This window comes from Rhipicephalus sanguineus, chromosome 4 (assembly GCF_013339695.2).
Source record: "Rhipicephalus sanguineus isolate Rsan-2018 chromosome 4, BIME_Rsan_1.4, whole genome shotgun sequence".
Classification (NCBI taxonomy): domain Eukaryota; kingdom Metazoa; phylum Arthropoda; class Arachnida; order Ixodida; family Ixodidae; genus Rhipicephalus; species Rhipicephalus sanguineus.
This window is the reverse complement of record NC_051179.1, coordinates 135,974,761-135,995,388: the sequence shown is the minus strand read 5'-3', so window position 1 is coordinate 135,995,388 and position 20,628 is coordinate 135,974,761. Positions and strand designations below refer to the sequence as shown.

Genomic DNA, 20,628 nt, shown 5'->3' with positions numbered 1-20,628 from the left:
ACTGTTTTAGTAAAAAATCTATTACGTAATGATAATTTGTGCTTATCCAGTGGTCTTACCATCTTGACTAGTACAATATCGCTGTTTCTCGAATATTGGCGTCTTTACCAGCCGCGGTGATTATGCCTCCATCGCGTCGCGCCGCTAAGCGCTAGTGCATGGGTTCGATTGGCAGCCTCGGCGGCTTCACAAATTTGCGGTCTAAATTCAGGATCGTCAGTGTGCCTATTAATCTTTGTCCTGGCTATTACCGTTGTCCTGCGCATCATCGAAGATGCCTCACCAACTATAGCAAAAACAGCAGCTTTCCTTATTATTCGCATGTTTAACACTCATACTGGGTTTGGAATGTGAAACCGCTGCAGGTAACTCTCATCGTTTGTTTCGCAGCTTTTCCAGTGGAGGCGTATTCACGAGCATGACACCTCGCACTGGCGATGCAGGCGCTACTACACCGCGCACGAAAGCATCGCCAGACGAGTGCTGGCACGTGGCTGTGGTCGCCGGCCTGCTGACGTGCCTCGCCGCAGCCCTCACTCGTTCCTCGGGTTTCCTGCACGTCGGCATCATGGAGCAGTACGGAGTTGATCACGAGAAGGCGTCATGGCCCATCTCTTTGGCATCCGTGTTGAACAACATGGCAGGTCAGAAACTGGCCATCTCGTCTTTCTTAACATGGCTCGCTATGTGAAGAATACCTCATAATAAATGAAGCGTTCACATTAAGGCAAGCTCATAAGTGTGTATACGTGGGACTCTAAGTGGTATTGCCAGGAGAAGAGTGTACCAAATCTTATAAGACTTGTTGCTCTTGAATGACTGCAGTAGGCCTCTGCCTTCAGCATTAAATACACCCTCAAGTTCTCCCAAGGGTATTTCGAAAGCAGTCCTTGTCAGTCAAAACTTGCGAGACACAGAATTATGATGTCACAAGTATGTAAGTACCTCAATTACTATTCTAATTTTGCAATTCGACGTCTTAAGATGCGTGGGCAGCAAAGACTTGGTGCATTTAGCTACGTTCTGTCAAATTCGCGTAGAAATTCCGAAGAACCATCGCAACACAGCTATTAATTACCGTGAGGTGTAATATCATGCATCGATAGGTGTCAGATGCCTCTTTTCGTCACGCAGTTATCAGCTTTTAAGCTTTGTTTCAATTGTGACTAAAAGTCACAACGCACCCATTCCAGCGAAACAGATGACGTCATCAATAGAAAATTCCTTGTTTCATTTGGGACAATATTCTAATTAGAATTTGTCATAAATATTTTCTTGTTATGCCATTTGATTCTGATAATGTCTAATGAGTCAATATATACTTTTCCACGCAGTTAAATGAAGTAGTTGTCTCAAAGGTAAAATATCTTTCTTAATGGCGCTCGGCATTGGCTATCAGTGTTCTTAATATGCATATTATTTGTTTTCTCAGAAAGATGGCACCTAAAGGAAAAATAAAGACGAAACAAACAACACTAAAACGAAGGCTTTGTACAAACTTGGTTTTTATTTTATTAAAATGTATGTGAAACAGCTGAAATTCAATGTTCTCAGTTTCACGCGTCACGTTACATTAGTAGACGATCTTGGTTTGCAGCGCAGTCGAAAACAGGGAAGACGGAAAAGGCAGAGACAAGCTCGGAATATACACTGAAGTTTTATTATTGACGGATCAAATATGCCCTTGGTGATAACCGAGAGTGATGCAGGAAAAATACGCGAAATAAGCAAGTTAGCCTGTACTTGTGTCTTTTTCGTCGTCCCTTATTCGTCTGCGCTGTAAACCAAGATAATGAATGACCAACTTCGAGATCGATCACGTCGATTAGTACTGCATGACACTACAAAACATACAACTGCCACCAGCTGCCAAGGCTATATGTACAAACGACGGTCAAGACATGAAACAATGCAGTTAAGTGTGGTTCAGTCTCAAAGTAGGGTGTAATGTCCTTTCAACCTAGTACTTAATGAGGTACTATTTAAACGTGTTTCTTAAGTGCGAAGTTAGCACGCCGTGAAGAGGAAAGGTTTTATCAAATTTGAAGCACCCTTAAATGCATTAGGCTACATCACTGGCATTCATATAGTGGCATACGATGACACGAGTAGTATACCAATTTGAAAGGCTACCTTTAAAATGCGCAGCTGCCTTACATGCAGCGCAGTCGAACCTTCTTATAATGAAGCATCATTTGGACCGCATTTTGTTTTCCTTTATATCCGATACTTGTTGTAACAGTAAAAAAAAAGTTAACTCTAACAATTCGGCCGTCTTGCCCACGCACAAATTCTAGATACAAGAAAGAAATTTTTGCGCTAATGTCGTTCTCGTACAGGCCTTGGTGTAGTTTTAAATCCTGCGCTAAATGGAGCTCCCGTAAACCTGAGAAAAGTGCGCAGCACGTGCAACCCAGCGATTCCTTTGACGGTTGCCACCTTCTCGTCAATCGCGCGCTTATCCAGGCGGTAGCGCCCTCTCTCGCGCGGCGCGGCTATCAGCCGCATGTTTCCGAAGCGTTTCTCGCGATTTTAGTTAAATTATAGCGACTGATTCTTGGTCAATACTGTACTTTCTATTATGTTAGAACCTGCGAGTGTTCTTTTTTCCACTGGTTTTGAGATTTGTTAGCCCTGTTTTAGGTCTGTATTGCCATTACGTGACCACGCGACATGAGACAGTGGATGGACGACAAGGCGGGCCATTAATGGGCTACGCGCCTAAAACGCGTTCTTCTAGGGATTCTTCACCGCTGCACAAGTGACGCCACGGTACGTCGTCACATGAGCTTCCAAAGTTTTCCCGTTCTCTTCATACGATGGCGCAACCAGCGAAATCCGCTTTTTTGCTTCGGACGACCCAATCTCCTGCACCTTTTATCAAAAGATTAAAGAAAAATGTGGCTGTGATTTGTCTTTCACTAATTATTTAGCCTTTTATGCTAGCTTTCCAGCTTTCAGTCTCGCTCTAACTCAAAATTTATTCGTTACAGCCGATAGCCCGGCGGCCCTAACGTTTTCAGTTTCCTTATAAAAAGAAATTATGTTATTGGCATGAAGCGTGACTAAGCAAAGAAGGCATGAGAAGATGTTTAAAGACATATTTGAACGCAGTAATTAAGAAAGTTGAAATAATTAACTTTTGAATTTGTGAAGTTAGGTGGTCATGTCACATACGAGAACTGAAGTTATTTAGGGCGAAGAACTCATTGCAGCTTTGAAATATAGAAAAAAGCGGTCTCTGGTAATTATTGTGGCGTGATGAAATTCAAGGAAATTCAACGGTGAAACACAAACCAAATCACCGGTGAGCGCAACAAGCAGACGACCAGAACGACGTAACTGTTCAAGACAAAGATTACATAGGTGTAGTTCTTCCACGTTCGTTGCGGTATGTGCGTCATGAATGCTGTAATTGCAAACGCAGCCCGCACACCCACACAACGAAGCCTGTTGATGGTGGATATAACGGCGCTTACTCATTCTGGATGTCTCAGAAGAATATGGCAGTTGCGCTATTCCGTGTTTCGGTTTGGGTTTCACCGCTGAATGTGGTTGAACTTCATTACTTCGCAATTATTCCTAGAGACAGCTTTTTCGAAATCGCAAAACTGCAATGGATTCTTCGCATGAGGGACTTCAATTCTCCCATTTGACATAACTGCCTAACTCCACTAATTAAAAGTTAATTCACCTTCCTAATCACTGTCACAAATGATGCCTTTAGCCATTTAAAGATGCATACGGCTACAGAAGATGTAACTGTCAAGGCATCGAACAAATATCTCATTTCCCAGGTTTTTGAGAATTTTCGGGCGCATTTCTTGAAACACCCTGTACACTTAGGCTTCGGGTGATTATGTGGTTTCGTAGATGATATTGCAGTAAGCGGAGAACGAGGGAAGTGCTAATGGATGTGCCGCAGCTAACAATTAGCACTATTCTTTTAGCAATTTTCCAGGAGTGGTCGTTAGTGCTGCCAATGCGCAGACAATTATTTGTTTACTCCAGAAATCCTAAGAACCTCATTATTTCTAAGTTGTAATAAGTAAGTAGTAGCGCATGCAGCAAGAACTTAAATTTAATTTGTGTACAGCTTTTTAGGTGCTGTTGCACCAATCCAAAATATTCTTTGTAAATATAGACCCTAACGTCAAAAGGGGAGTCGACTGGAGCATAGTTTTGAACGCTCGCCAGACGCGCCTCAATGACAAGAGTCGACGTACTCAAATTTCAGTATGCATACAAAACGCGGTTTGTCCGGACCTGTTGCAACGGCCATCAAGAAAACGTCATTATTATGTGGGAATAATGTGAGATTGTACATGCTGATGAAACTTATATTTGCCTGCGACATTCGGAGACTATGAATTAGTGGGGCAATGTAATGATATTGGGTGATCAAAAATTACCAAAAAAAAACTATTTCGCATATACCGACCGTTCTTAGTCTGCCCAATAATGTGTCTATTGCTCATAGGCAGACAAAACCTAAATTCTGGGACATAACAACGTCACTTTGATAAATGAATGCGTGCCAAGTAAATGGTGACTCATGCCATGAAGCTGTATACACGTCATAAACTGCAGTCAGATACAACTTAAGAAGTCCGGAGGGGTCTCGCCCGAACGACCGAAGCGCGGCAGCCGATTGCCTTCGCAACTGAAGAAATGGACTCGCTCATGCGCTCGTCTAGCTCATGTTCTCCACAGGCGGGCTCACCGCGGCCGTCCGGCTCATGACGTCAGTCTGGAATGCGCGCCCATTGGTGAAGGCTTGTGTGCCTGCGCCTTTGAGGAGGAATTGTCGGGGACTTCTAAAGTTGTATTCGACTATAAGCACACTTTCCCATACCTACATGGTTGGCTGCACTAATATATGGATTGCCCAAGGCTCTAGAAGAAACCTCATGAAGTGCAGAAAAATTGTGTGTTCATTCGTTCACGGTGGCAGTGCCCCATAATGCGTAAATATAGGAAACAACGAGGCAAGTACACTGCAGATAACGTAAAACAAAAAGAAGGAAACACGTCAACCAGAAATAACTGAAGAAATGTCCATTTAGAAACTGAAAGTAGTGAAGCAGTAATACCCAGGAAGTGTGGAACAGAAGTCCAAAGAACATATACCCTCAAGCGTCCTTGCAGCTGATAAATCGTCCTTTAGAATTTCTCGTGTGCAAGCGGGTTCGTTTTGGTTTCTCTAGGAACGACCGCGCGAGCTCGACGCCGTGGCTGCTTCTCGTGATGCAATGATTCGCAATAACGTTATGTCGCTTCAAAGCGTGGCCGACAACTGGCGCCACCAGAAGTGAGCCCTCTGAGCGTAGGCATTCCAAATTGCTTATCAATCAAGGAGCCAATTCTTCCTGGGTGTGAGCAATTGCGGTCTCAGCTGGCTATCGAAATGAGAGCGCCGCGATTGACGAATGTTACACTGCTTTCTTGGCGTCGCTTTACAAACATTTTCCCCAATCCCCAACGACCGTTAATGCAGGGCTCATCGCGGGACCGATATGCCAAAAGATTGGTGCAGTCCCCGTCCTGCATGTCGGCTGCGTGATCATGTGGGTGTCGTTGATGGCCAGTAGCTTTTCGCCAAACATTACCTGGCTGGCGCTGACCATGGGTGCATTATTTGGTGAGTGCGGGTATTACTGCTTCGTATAGTCCTGCTGCCTTGACAACCTAACCTCTTTTGGTATCATCTCTTCAACGAAAACTCATGTCAACATATTATAGTGACTGCGAAGAACATTGTAAGTTGCGCTGGATTTAAATGCTTAAAAATTTACTGAAGCATGAATTATTTCGCGCCTGTTATACGCCTAACCTTATACGAGGGTGTGTACACTGTCGTGGTGAAATGATGCTAGAGCGGGTACGAGAGCTTCGCATTTCTGTATTTTTTCGCTCCCTTCTTTTTTCTCTGAATAATGTACCTGTTATGATTAATCAAGCAATTGGTATTGAGTAGTATCTTGTGTTGACACTTTTTCTGTATTCTTTTTCACACCGTAACAATAATTTCACCACGCATTCGTACTTAGGTCAACCACACTGCCTATATTTGTGGTGGGATTCTGAAGGTCTACTTACATGAACTTTGATCTGAAGCCAACTTTTGTGCACCGTGATGCAGTTATTTAACAAGCTGATGAGGTGCTTGAGGACCCCTAAAGGAGTCTGAAAGCCTCACATGTACAGGCGCCTTAGCGCGCATGATGATATTAATTGCCTATTCGCTTACAAATACTTCCTCTAAGATTTCTAACGAAGCTGAGAACTATGTTTTACGACGTGCGATAAAGGAAGCAACGCGATACAATGTCGTACGTCACTTCCGTATATGGAGCGCATGACATTTGCATTTCTCCTAGTGCCAATGAGCAGAACAACAGAGAGACATAGACTGCACCAAAAATGCGTTGTAGAAATCGCCGTTTTCGTCTCGTCGTTTATATAGTAATTGTTTTATAGATTTATAACATATAAATGATTTTATATACGCTTAATAATTACTGCGAATTCTTCTGTGATGTATATAAATGTAGAATGTCTAACAATGTAAGATTTTTGAATTGACATCTTTCTTTGGTTTGTCACTGTTGTTATTCTCATTACCAGGCATGTCGCTCAACAGACACTATGTCGCTATTCACTTATAATTTTGCCATTCTAATTAAACTTAACAATAATAATTGTTGTAGCCGCTGCTGCCTGCGTGCTCTTCTAATCCACCGGCATTTATGACATATAAATAAATGAACGAAATAAAGAATCAAATTAGATTGAATAAATAAAAGATTATCCTGCGTGCACTTATACATGACAAGTCACATCCTTGTTTTATTTTTTCTCTCTCTTAGGAATTGGCTGTGGTACGACGTTCATGACGCTGCACGTGCTAGTGAATCAACATTTCCAGAAATACACTGGGCTTGCGCTGGGTATCATGTACACCGGCTGCACGGCATCTGCCTTCATCTTTCCGAGACTGCTGCTCTTTCTTGCCAATACATACGGCTTTCAAGGAAGCATGCTCATATTCGGTGGAATCGTCATGCATGCATCCGCCCTGGCATTGTTACTGAAGAATCCAGGCTGGGCCCGCAGTAAGAGCAAGCTCCAAAAACCTCCACATGGAGAGGCGAAACCGGGCATATTTACTGTTGAAAGCAAAGAGAAGAGCATTACAGAAGTTTCTCAAAAACCAGCAACCATCGATAATCAGAGGCGACCGGATCCCACGAGCCTTGCATACGGTGTAACAGTAATGAGGAGTCCCATGCTTTACGTCATCCTGTTCACGTACATTGTCTTGAATTTCAACTTCGGCGTATTTGTGACAACTGTCGTAGACTTCGCAGTTGACCGGGGTTCGACTGTCGCCAGTGCTGTGAACATCGTGCCTCTTTTCTCTATCACGGACACCGTGGGACGCCTGGGCCTTCCCGTACTGGCGGACCGTGGGTATATACGCCGTAGTACCCTGGCGATGCTCAACTATATACTCATGGCAGCTAGCATGTTCGCACTGCCTTTCTCGTCGTCGTACGCCGGCATGCTGGCCGTGTGCATGTGCATAGCTCTGTTCCAGGGCTGCGGTATTCCCTTGTATCCAGCTCTCATGGCCGAGTACGTCGGGATTGAGAGACTGCCCATTGGCTACGGCATCGTGGGTACAGTGGCTGGCCCACTCTACTTGTTGAACCCGCTCTTCATTGGTAAGCAGTTTTTCCCTGCTCTTCATTACATCAGCAAGTTGTGCTTGCAAGTCCTTCCAAGCAACTTCTTATGGACAGGCTAGCTTTTCCTTTTATTTTAATCGCACCTATGAGCTGTGTCGTGACGCACGCTGTGGCCCATTCTTCAGAGAGCACTTGAGTTATTATTTCAGCATTTATTAAAGACCAGAGTGCGTCTGATAGCCTAGGATAAAGGTTTTAAAGGTATTGATCACCTAGCACTTCGTATAATCAACTTCTCGTGCGGTGCGGAAGAAATATATAAACACATATTTTATTAGCTCACCTTTTACTGAGCTGTTCTTTTTAAGAGTGAGGCGAACATAGAATTTTGAAGAGTGAGTTAAAGTTTATTACGAATGGCAAATAATTCTAAGCAAACCCACACAGCTCTAATTCATAAATTGCTTATCTCCAATTCTTGCCATAAAATAGCATTATCGGTTAGCCAAAATAATGAGGGAAATTTAACAAGAGAAAATGACCCATCACAAAAAAAAACGTTATAAGTTTTGCTCAGATTGAGCATGTTAAAAGGAGCGGAACACAATTTGGAAGTAAAACAAATGACGGAGTGACAGTCATGGTTTGTCCAAAATGTATTTTTGCATGTCGCGTAATATATGTCAATTACCATTTTGACAGGAGGTAGCACTAAGGTTGAGGAAAAAACAGGAGTAGAATGCCAGCGATTTGCGTAATAGTAACAGAGAGAAACAGAACCTATTTAACTCAGAAATTACCGCATGTTAGGCTGATTACATTGAGCTTCAGAAGACAGCCGCAACAGCGTGTAGCTTCACTCGCATTTCAGACATCCTGGCTTAGTATCACAGTCAAGGCCAGCAATAGGAAATATACGCTAGCGAAGCGCTATCAACAGACATTGTAAGCATGTACATTTCCGTTTTCATACGTGTAATTTAGAAGCGATTAAAGCAAATTTGTTTACACGCGTGGAGAACTGAGTTTTCTCGGTGGCCAATATCAATGTTTTGTTTCATTTTACTTCGTCATCCTATTTTTTTTATTGTTAGAGGTCGTGGTACTGCACTTCTACGTCATTCAGACACATGTTTCATGCTGCGAATTTTATATCAGATTTAGAGCGGGGACCGACTTATTGAAAAATCTTTAAGCTAGCAGAAAGGAAAGCAATACAAAATAAATAAAAGAAAAACAAAGCCCCAATAAATTATATTACAGGAGGATGTTAATGCTCGAACTTAAAATCACCGCTGAAAGCGACCAATAACAAACCAATATCAACAAATCAAGGACCCCGCACAGGAGATAAGAGATTGTACGTAGAAGAAAGCCTCTCATGCACGTAGAAGAAAGCCTCTCTTCAGTGCAGCAAAAATTGTTTGTGTCAATCAACAATGCTTTGCAAACTGAATCCAACCCCTGTCAAGTCATCCGTGCCGCCTCGTACCTCTGACTGTACACCGACGCGGTGGCACAGTGGCTACCGTGCTCGGCTGCGTGCCTGTATGCCGAGGGTTTTTCCCGACCGCGGCGGTGGCATTTCGATAGAGGTGTGATGCTAGAGACCTATGTGATGTGCAATGTTACTGTGCAGTAAAGAGCCCCAAATGGTCAAATTTCTGCAGCCCTTCCTTACGGTGCTTCTCATAATCATATCGCGACTTTGGAGCCTAGAACCCGAAAAATATTCAAGACGAAATCCCTGGCTTTTCTCAGAACATGAAAAGTGTAAGCCCGTGCAGCGCTCGCGAATACACCGCACATGTCGCGACTTCAGTCTCACGAGAAATTGACAGTCTAATGAAAGTAACGAACGCTGGACACGAGCGCGGATGCAGCAGAGATGAAACAAGCCGGCCATCTCCGTCGCAGGAATTACAAAGAGCACGAACCTGTTCGATCCCTAGACCAGCCGTACTCCCTAACACCAGGGTTTTGTAGAGAGATAGAATACAAAAGAGTAAGCTGCTAGCCTTAATTCGCATCAGATTTCAATTTGTTGCTATGGAATTCACTGCGTCGCCCTTGCGCGTGAAACTGTGATAATTAAATGCGGAGCATTTCTTTGTGAAGCAAATGCACTTTGACCGTTTCTATCTATCTATCTATCTATCTATCTATCTATCTATCTATCTATCTATCTATCTATCTATCTATCTATCTATCTATCTATCTATCTATCTATCTATCTATCTATCTATCTATCTATCTATCTATCTATCTATCTATCTATCTATCTATCTATCTATCTATCTATCTATCTATCTATCTATCTATCTACCCCCCTGCGTCTTGGCTCTCTCATGGTTATCTCCTTAACTTGCTATATACCACTATATATTTGCTATATAGAAGGGCGTCAGTGTATGACGAACACAATTCGCAGAACATGGCATGAATAGCCTGACTTCTCTGGGGAGTACGTCCCGAAATCCTTTCTGCTAGTCGCGTGTGGCACATACCCGCCTGTGAAGCCCGTGGTAACAGGGTATGCCCCACAGATGATTCCGTTTATATGAAACCAGACTGGAAATCTCAAAGCGAAAGCGTGGAGGAGTGCATTTCGCAGAAAAGACGGTGTTGGCATCGGTGGCATTGTCCATGGGAGAAATATGCCAACGGAAGCAAAGAATAAGGATCGCGACTCAAGCCGGAATAGAGCATTCAAGTACTCTACAACAGAGCAAGGCCAGTTCCTCTAACTGCCTCGTAAAAGTACCCTGTACAAGCTTCATGTCAGGACAACGCCAGTTGTGGTTGCCGTATAGGTTGGCGGTTGCCGATTTTATATCAGTGTAGTATACATTACCTGCGAACGCCTACCAATCCGCGAGCTATAGTCAAGCAGTTCGCGAATTCGCCTAACATCGCTACTTATGCACAGTGTCGCACTGTGGTGTGCACTTCGTGGTTATAAAACTAATGTATCTGCTCTAAACTGAGTGCCGACGTTACGTCAGGCCATGGGCTACGCCAGTGTATAAGGCATGCCGTCTAAGCCCACGATATGGGCCCAACTGCTCAATTTACACAAAGACGTCCATCCAACTATGCGTGGGACCTGCCGGATCTTTCTTTTCTTTTTCTTTAGAAGGTCAATCCTTCGGCCCTGAAACAATCGGGCGAGCGCTCACACAGGTTGATGAGTCAGCTTCTCGAATTCTCTAACCCAGCCAGACAGGTCTCTAAAGAAAACTCTCTGCTCTTTTGCTTTATAATGTCAACCTTTCGGCCGTGGGAACAGTCTGGCGAGCGTCGACCCAGATTGGTGAGCACACTTCTAGAACTCTCTGAGCCAGACAGATCTCTGTCGAAATGCCTACATTTAAGCCTTTACGAGGCATTGTTTAGAATGCGCGTCCACATTTCATGTCAGGATTCCTTTACAGCGTAAGCTGTTATGAGCTCACAACGAAAGCCGATTTTGGTGGCGATGTTCTCGCGCCACCGCCGGTGTCCGTCCCAGCTATAGCACAGCATGAGCAAAAAGAATTTGCCGTTGCTGAGCGCGGTTAAACCAGGTTTGTCGAGCAGCAGCTGGATTTTGCTTGATTTAGGAAACGACGAGACCATTGGTTTGTAGAAATTTAACTTGTGGGAAGATTGATGACAAGCGTACACGCTTCGACTACTCGGCGCCATAAGGGAGCCAACGTGCTGTACTACAAGACAACACACATATGCGGCTCCACGCCGTGGCGCGAATGCGCAGTGGACTGGGATGCAGCCATAGCCTCTGGCGGTGGCGGCACGAAATACTAACCTTGAACTACAGTTACTTTTTTCCGAACGTACCACACTAGCTTTCGCTGAACGTCTACCGCCGACCGCTTGTAGGTCAAACCCACGTACAAAAGATTATTCCCGGTTTACGCCGGTTGGGGGAGAGCTGTCGCTCTAGAAAACTAGGATTTGAGGCGCAATCGAACCTATGCGTTCTGCGTGGCAGTAAAGTAACCAACCACAGAGTCACGCCAGTGCTGGACACTTCTTCGGAAAAAGACCCTATACAGGCTCCTGGTCACGCGAAAAATCATGATGTTATACTACGTGGAAATAGAATCCCTGCGTCACGCCGTGTGGATTGCGCAACCAGTGGGCGGTTTAAAGTTTCCATCCATTAAAAGAGTTCAGCCATGATTTTCAGTCACCAATATCATGAGGCAGAGCATCAACAAAGTGTGCTGCTACGAACGTGCGTGTACCGCGAAATAGTGAATTATAGCGTAGTGGGTACTTCGATACTTCGCAAAATGATGGCGATTTATGCCGTAGTAGGTGCCTCGCAACTTTACTAGCAGTAGCCACCCTAAGAGAGCTTAAAATAGGGTATATGGGCGCGGCTATATCAGCTTACGCTGCCACTACGCTGGGTGTTCCGCGCAGGCCTGGCGCTTTTTTAAGCTCTAAAGTCTTAAATTAGAAGTAACAGACAATCAACCAAAACAAAATATATGTGGACATCATCTGCAGTAATTATGATACAAATGTGAAGAAATTGATTTCTACGAAAAGGCAAGTTGCCGCTGGCAGGGACCGAACCTGCAGCCTTGGAACAACGCGTCCGATGCTCTACCAATTCAGCTACGGCGGCGGTCGTCCACCCGTTGACTTTACGACTGTCGTATATCTTTGCATATAAATGTTATTCAGCGCCGCTTGTAGAGGCGCTGAGTAACACTCCCAGGTTCAAATGCACAGATATACCCGATGAAGTGTACTGGAGGACGACCGCCGCCGTAGCTCAATTGGTAGAGAATCGGACGCGTTATTCGAACGTTGCATGGTCATTTCTTGCCAGCGGCAAGTTGTGCTTTCCGTCACTTCAATTTCTACAAATAAAGTTGCCTCTACTTTCCTAGCGTTGATTATGTCTGTTAGTTATCCTAAAGATCGTGTCTACCAAAAAAAAAAAAAAACAGGGCCCTGAGATTGCGCTTCTTTCATGAATTTAAAGCCTTAAATAGCTATTATTCAACGGATTGTGAGGTCAAAACAAAACATTGCAAAGCAGCCACAATGCAAGATTTAGAGCGCTGTCGAAGTCACGTAGAAAGAAACCCCTGTTTGAGATCTGATCCACCAGGTGCCCTAACGAGCCCAATCTGACTACGGCGCCTCCATGCCAGCGTTCCTTCAGACAAAGTGGTGACACCCATTGACCGCGTCGCCGCCATAAGCGGTCAAACAGTGGTGCAGCATCACGTTATGTGATCCTGCTATATTGGGTCAAAAAGTGGACGCTGCCGCCTCCCTGTTCGAAATGTTTCAGCCACGTGATGTTCTTTAACGCGCACGGACATCACACAGAACACGGGCCTCTAACATTTAATATACTCCATTGAAATGCGACCGCCGCCGTCGGGTTCAAACCCCTGACTTTCGGGTCAGCACCCGAGCGCCGGAGCCAGTGTACCACAGAGGTGGACGTGTAAAAAATCAAGAGATTGCTGATCTCTTGTTAGAAAATAAAGTGATGACAGTTGGATACAGCTTAGAGACTGTAACGTTAATGATTAGTGAATTTCTTTATTTTCGCTCAGCGGATATAACCTCACTAACTCACTGACGGCCATGCTGAAGCCAATGCCATGTTCCTTTCTACTCACTTTGCAATAACGGAGTGAAATTTTGACATTAAAATGCACCCTCTGGAGAAATCACCATTGTTCATAACGAAAAATTGGAGAAACAGCGGATACGCATGGCTACTTCGTGCCCTCGGCCTTCTCTTTTTTACCTCCTCTTCATCCTTACCTTCGCTCTCCTACCCCCTTGCTCTACTATACTATGCTTTACTATGCATATACTCTCCTCCACTTCGTTCATCTGTAGAGCTATACCCAGCTTTCCTCCTCTCTTAGCCTCGCTCTCTCCCGCCTCTCCAGTTTTGAGCGGTCGACAAACGGCGCTACTACAAGCTCAAACACCTCCGCTGTTCAGAACAGGAAGTGTACCATTTAATATGGGTGGACGGCAATATAATATTTCTTATTTAGGATAAGTGTGTCCGTTGCTGCGTTCTATTACTAATATGAATCGTTCTGCATTTCTCCATTTTTTTATATAGGACATTTCAGGGACAAGATAGGTTCCTACGACAACATGTATAGGACTCTAGCAATAACATTGGCTCTTGTTGGGATCACATGGTCGATCGTCTTCTGTGCCGAGAGGAAAAGACAGAAAAGGTGGAGTGGGAGCTACAACAAAGAAGAAAGCATCGGCATTGCCAGCACTTCTCTTCAACGGTCGGAAAATTATCAGTCATTTTCTGGCTCAAAAAACAATAGCCTAAAGCAAGCGTTCTGAGTAATGTGAAAGTTGTATGTGCAATGTCGGGTGTAGTACTTCAAGAGCGTAAACACATCCCTGATTTTACAATTGGTAATGCCAGTATTCGGGTAGATATGAACATTAGAATGATGCACGAATGTCACATAGGATCCTATGTGCACTGGCGTAATAAAGCTAATCGTGGCGAAGTTGATTATGAAAAAAGAGAATTAAAGCACTATCGCGGAAATTGGTTGACTGGAGCAGAAGGTTGTGAGATATCTCAGCTTTGTAATGGGAGAGGTAATAACGCAGACAACATGACGTGCAAGGTAAAGAACACGGCTTCTTTAACGAACGACAGCGCATCTTTTCCGGATAAGAGTAAACAGAATCCTTCAGTTCCCTATGCCCTTCAAATATTGCTCTGCTCGTTAAAGCGCTGCATACAGGTAGCGACATAACTGCGTTCAACAAAATATGCTTATTATAAGCCGCTGCCTCATGGACGTAGTCCACACTCAGCTTGCCGTCTCAATCCGCACATTGCACCCTTGGCGTGCCGGTTCCAAAGAACGAGTTCTGTTTGCGTTCGCACGGTAGTTGTTGCAGCGAGGCAGCATCACTGAATCGGATTCGAACGTTTTCTGTGTATTCTGTGTTGTTCTTTCGAGATTCGGGTTTCCAACGAGAACTTCATTTTTAACTTATTGTTTTAAACACGTTACGTGCCAAGGGGGGGGGGGGGGAGGTGTACGGCTGAAGGCAAATTTACTGGCTGACACTGGCCCAACAACATGCAAGCTATACCCACAATGAACATATGGCTTTCGAATTTTCATTTTAAAAGCAAGCGTAAGTCACATCGATATCTTTTATCATAATTTGTGCTGCGAAAGCCACTGTACGGACGCTCTAGGCTCATTTCTGCCTTCGCCATGGGCGACGGCGATGGTATAATTGTGCTTAGTGAGGCCTGCCTCATCTCATGAAGTCATCTCTGTACTATACAGAGTTCATTATTATCGTTTCCCTAATTGTCGTAATAATTGATTTCTCTAGTCATCTGCAAATGTAAACCCCCAAATAAAAGGTAATTATGAAAGCAGCGAGGAAATGTGGCCATTCCCGTATGTTCGAGGATTTTCCGGCATATTTTTTTAAAACACCCTGTAAGTATGCTATCAACATCTTTTTTACTACCTTTTCGTCAACGGAATGAATTGCGACTTCAAGCTAGACTACTACCCGAAGAGTACCAGTTCTTTTGCAACGCGATCTCTGACACGTCTGGCCTTCTCAGTGCTCGATATCTAGAAACTATTAGGTCCTTATGGTCTACAATCTAGTAGAGCATCAACAAAGAACGTACTAAATGAAGTAAACGTGACATACTGAAGTATTTTAAGAAGTTAACTGCGCTAAGCACACATAAAAAAGCTAGCATAGTTAAAATGAAGCACACTAGAGCATAAAGCAAGCTCACACATATACACATCTAATGGGTTAACGTCAAATCAGCTACACGATCTGAGGATTGTACCGTTCATGAACGACTAGCGGGCTGTTCTGGCTCTAAGTGTGCTTCACGCACACTAGTTCTCAGTTTGTCTGACATATCGCAGGGCCACTATTGTTCGTACAGTATAGGATCCACGAACACGTTTTAACGCGAGAGCGTTATATCTAGAAAAATGCCGCGCATTGGCGTCACCGCAAATGGTAAAAAAAGCAAAGTAATAAAAGCATGGTTCAGTTGAGTCATCCGAGCTGCGCCTCGAGCCGTACTTTTGTACTCACAATAATTACATTATCTTCGTCTCACTCATATAGTGGATTAATGTTAGAGAAGCATACTACTCGCTCATGCGCAACACGCGCTGTATAGTACCAAGTTGGTATTGCTTTGAAACAAGCCATGCGATCTTAAACCAGCATGAGTATTACGCATTTCGCACATGAAATTTCTTCAGTAAATAAATTGTCAGCTTCATATAATACGGAAAAGTAGGGATTGAGAAGGTTTAGGAGAAAATATCTTGCAGTTTTATTGACAATGATTCTATGACTTCGCAGAGCGCTTGAAATCCTCGAGCGGTGTTGACATTGTACATTTCCGCAATAAACACAGGCTCTTCACACGCCCTAGCACCCGCCCTTTCCTGCGTTGAGCGGAGTCGCCGTCGCAGTTGCCGTCGCCGTCGCCATCGGTGGCGTAACCGAGAAGCATAAAAAAAGTAAGCGACAGGCATGAAAAAAGAAATAGAGAAAGAAATACCCAGCATCAAATGGGATTTGAACCCGGGGCCTCAGCGCGGCAGTCGAGTATTTTATCACAGAGCAAGGCTGGCGCTTGAAACTCGTTTGCCAACAGACTCCATACAGGAATCGCGGTAACCTGTATAATATAGCGTGGCAGAAGAGTAAAATAACAGCCAGCCATCACACAACGTTAATTACGCAACGAGTGTGTGGTTTAATGCTTCCCACCCGCTGCAAAGTATTCAGCCATAATTCTTCGTCGTTATCAGCCACATGCAGCATCAACAAAGTGCACATAATACCCCCTAATACCTTACAGATGTGTAGCGGGTACCTCGCTTATCCGCGGAAAGACGAATAATGGCGTAGTGGGTGCTGTCCTACTTCACAAAAATTATCGTTTATGGCGTAGTCGATACCTTGCGAAAAGCGAAAACATTAAACACCGTTGCCATCGCCCCAACACGAAAGTGTGCTAAGAATTCGCATTAGACGGTATCGTAATCGCCGGTGAATTTCTTTGGTTTTTATGAATTCTTTCCAATGATTCGTGGCAAATTCGATCATTGTTAAAAAAATATTTAATAGCTAGTTTACGTCCTGCAGTTGTTAAGTCGTTCTGTGCAACACTTTATTCAAGACTTCATCACTTGGCACACCGGTGACGCAGGAAAGTTCAATGTTCTTACACGCCACGTGCGTTTAAGAAAGAACGAGGTTCTTCGTTTTTCAACGAGGTGGTGACGTCACTCAGGTTTCTCAGGACAGCCACTCTTGCCAAAGAATGCTGTTCGTAAAAAAAAAGAAATTGTAGGTTCGTCACATCTCCCTTAGAAAAATATATTTAGACAGTCTATAGACCAGTGGCAAAGTCAGGGGGGACACCGAGCCCGTGCCCCCCCCCGAATTTTTTTTTTTGCCATGGCATACAGAGAACAAAATCACACTCGACCACATCTGCCTGCCCGGCCCCCACTTGGAATCAAGGAGGTGTCCCTTACCCCTCCCCCCCCCCCCCCCAAAATAAAACATTTCTGCCTACGCCGCTGCTATAGACTGTCTAAAATGGGTTTAGACAGTCTATAGACTGTCTAAATTGATTTTTGTAAGGGCTTGCCAACTCCCAATACAATAACACGCATTAAAGCTCATGGTTTCAAATATTTTACCGCAGCTCCACCCTGCCTCTTCTTAGTCGCCGTTTCTTCCATCCCGATTATTTTCAACAAACAAACAACCTTCAGGAACTTTCACGATTTGCAACAATTATCCGAACGACTTATATGCAGTAACATTTAAGTCACATCGTTATTTCTGTTTTTAAAAAGCGGCGTTACTATCGTGGAGCACGACGTTAGCATTTGGACATGGCAATCGTCCACTAAGCTGTTTCATTTCATGCCGAATTTCAGTAGCGCGAGAATTAAGCGTTGCGTCCGCTCGCTGTTGCTGTAAGAGCGGACGCGGCCATCGTCACATGGCTGACATAAATCGAAGGCGTGCGGACGCTGGCTCCACAGGTGAGTCAATCTCTTATATTTTCTCTCTTTTATTCTTTCGCTTGCCCCCGCCTACATAGTGTACAATGGTATTGCGTTACTGGGCGCACCAAATAGCGGCAAAATTATTTTCCTCGAAATAAGAAATAACCCCTAAGAAAAGAGGTCATTTACTAATCCAAAGTTACTCCAAGGCTGTTGGTGACACTGCTGGCGCACTCGTTTGAAACCAGCCCGAATCCGAGGCTTAGTAGAGCCAGCCATTGCACTTGCAGTTAACGAACACATCTTTCAGCGTTCCTGTTCTGTGTCGCACTGCTAAGCGCGAGGGTGCGGGTTCGATTTCTGGTCACGGCGCCGCCATTTCGATGGCGGCGACCTGCAAAGAACACCTATATGCTTAGATATAGGTTTATAATAAAGAGCTCCAAGTAGTCAAAATTCATCTAGAGTTCCCCACCATGGCGTGCCTCATAATCATATCGTTGTTTTGACACGCGAAGCCGCGCCAATTACAATTAATAATACTCCTGTTCCAACGCATCAGATACGCCGCGCCGCCGCTAAAGTTGACCTCAGTGCAATCACGTGTCAAAAAACCTTTTCGCGCTGAAGTGGAATGGTAGATGTTGGCAGCGCGCGTTTTCCCTTCTCTCCACCGCGTTGCTGCTCGCTTCTGTGCACGCGCAGAGCTCTCGCGGTGCACTTGCGGCGTGCGGCATCAAAAGGATTTTCAAGCTTGACTGGCACTTCCGAAAAGCGAACTTGATAAAATTAGAAAGGCTCGTCAATCACGTTAACGGTGAAGAGCAAACGATCGACGACAACGACGCCCGACTCAAAGCGAAATGCATTTTTCAAGTCGCGATTCCACCGTGTAGGACGTATACCTCGAGGTAAGTCTCATTCTGTCATGTTAAAGATGAATAATGGTCCACATGCACTCCGAAATGAAGCCATACACGCTATCGATGTTCTGCGGCGTGGACTACGAATCATGTGATTGTTGTTTTGATATGGCATGCTCACAGTAGCAGCCGTTTACTTTCGTGAACAAGCGTTTGTGGCGTGCGAAAAAAAGATTATACGGCCATGGCACTGCTTCCTGAGAAGGTTAGAGTCAAGTCCTCCGTGCCGCTGGAGAATCACCCGCCGATTAAGACGCGAGGCAGCTAGCTGAGCTTCAACCACTGTGAAGCAAGATGAACAGCTCGCCTCGTTTTTTCGGCTCTCGCGTCATGCTTGCAGTCTCTTTTTATGATATCGACTTGACAGGCGTATAAAACCTATTGCGTGAACGCGGCTAGAAAATCGCACAAAGTCAGAAGGTTGCAATTGCAAAGCATGTATTAAGTGCCAGTTATATTTAGCGGCCTAAATATATATCACCCCAATAAAGTGACAAAAACAAAGCAAACCTGCAGAACGATGTCAAGGCTTGCTGAAAATGCACAGACGTCCGTTCCGGCGTGATAAAGCAGCCTTCCCGACGCGTGACATGCAGGCGCCGAACTTCTGACAATGTGCGGAGTTCAGCTGAATTCAACCAACCGCGCAACGCTAACGGTATAACGCGAATGTGAACCTTCAACAACGACGGGTAGGTCTCACGAGCACGGGGAATCAAAACACAAAGTTGCTTCACCTACAACCGTAACTGGACTTTAACAATGCGAGAAGACAGCGAGTAATCATTACTGTAGTCGCTGCGTGCATGCGCCGCGTTACTTACCAATTCAGATAGTCGGAACGAACGAAAGCGACGAACTCAGACAGCCAAAATAGAAGGCGAGACAGCGCTGTCAGCTATCCACGCTTACCGCCTTTATTTCTCGTGCGACACGCCCGGGAACCGATACAGTTTAACACGTGAATCGTGTGCCTTGGTGTTGTCTGGCTGGCCACTAAACCGCAACACTTCGGACCACGCTTGCGCTTCCGCGGGGTCGCTTCTGCCATCGCGGAAATGCGCAGCTTCGCACAGCAAGCCTCTCGGTTCAACGTACCCAGCTGACGGCGCCCCAGTTACCCGCACCGAGAAAAGATACAGATTTAGTTCGGCGTCCGCAACAACGTACGGACGCAGCCTGCCAGCCATTTCCTATGGCAGGCTGCGTCCGTACGTTGTTGCGGACGCTCAACTAAATCTGTCCAAGAACGCGTGCACACGTGCGCTACCGCTACCGTGACCGGGGCTGAGTCGGCCGCGCCTAAGGTTCAGAGCTTTCCGACAGAGCCGCAGCGCGGCTGGCGCGGCGCTGTCGTCGCGCCGCAAACTTGAGCTTGGGTTCCCTATACATACGCAATTCATTCGCATGTATAAAACCTATAACATGAACAATTCACTACAGACGCATACGTACAGGCGTTTAGACATGCCCCTCTAGAAGTGCTGGCCCTTATATAGTCACTGGATTACCGTGGACCATGGTGGCACAAGCGATGCGTCATTTTTCTTCAACTCTTTACGATATCATGGCTGCGTCACAATATACGCCGACATTATTAAATAGTAGCTATGACTTAGCCAAGCGTACCAGTTAATCTAAAGCCGCATAATAATGAACAATATAATTACAGAATTGATTAAGTTAGTGCGAGAACTACCATAATGAGAACCGTTCATACCATTCCGACGACATTTTGAAGTAGCGCCACTTTCCGACAGCGGCCACAGATGAAATTTCTCTCTCTGATTTCTTTATTTTCAATAGTTACTGTGGGAGGGCGCAACATCGGCAACATGCATAGGGAGCCTACATGAACGGCCGTTTGGCCATGTAGGCTCCCTAAACATGCAGTTCAGATTGTGTCGCCTTCGTCGCGTCGACTTCGTTGAGTTGTTTGGCGTTGAC

The 20,628-nt window shown here is 44.9% G+C and overlaps 1 protein-coding gene across 1 annotated transcript; it reads left to right on the top strand.

The window, feature by feature from the left end:
• Positions 1-418: 418 nt before the first annotated feature.
• LOC119390728 (monocarboxylate transporter 9-like) lies at positions 419-14,048 on the top strand. The gene is made up of 4 exons (XM_037658414.2): positions 419-644; positions 5,498-5,641; positions 6,870-7,727; positions 13,807-14,048. The coding sequence occupies exons 1-4, from the start codon at positions 419-421 to the stop codon at positions 14,046-14,048; spliced, it is 1,470 nt and encodes a 489-aa protein (XP_037514342.2).
• Positions 14,049-20,628: the final 6,580 nt, after the last annotated feature.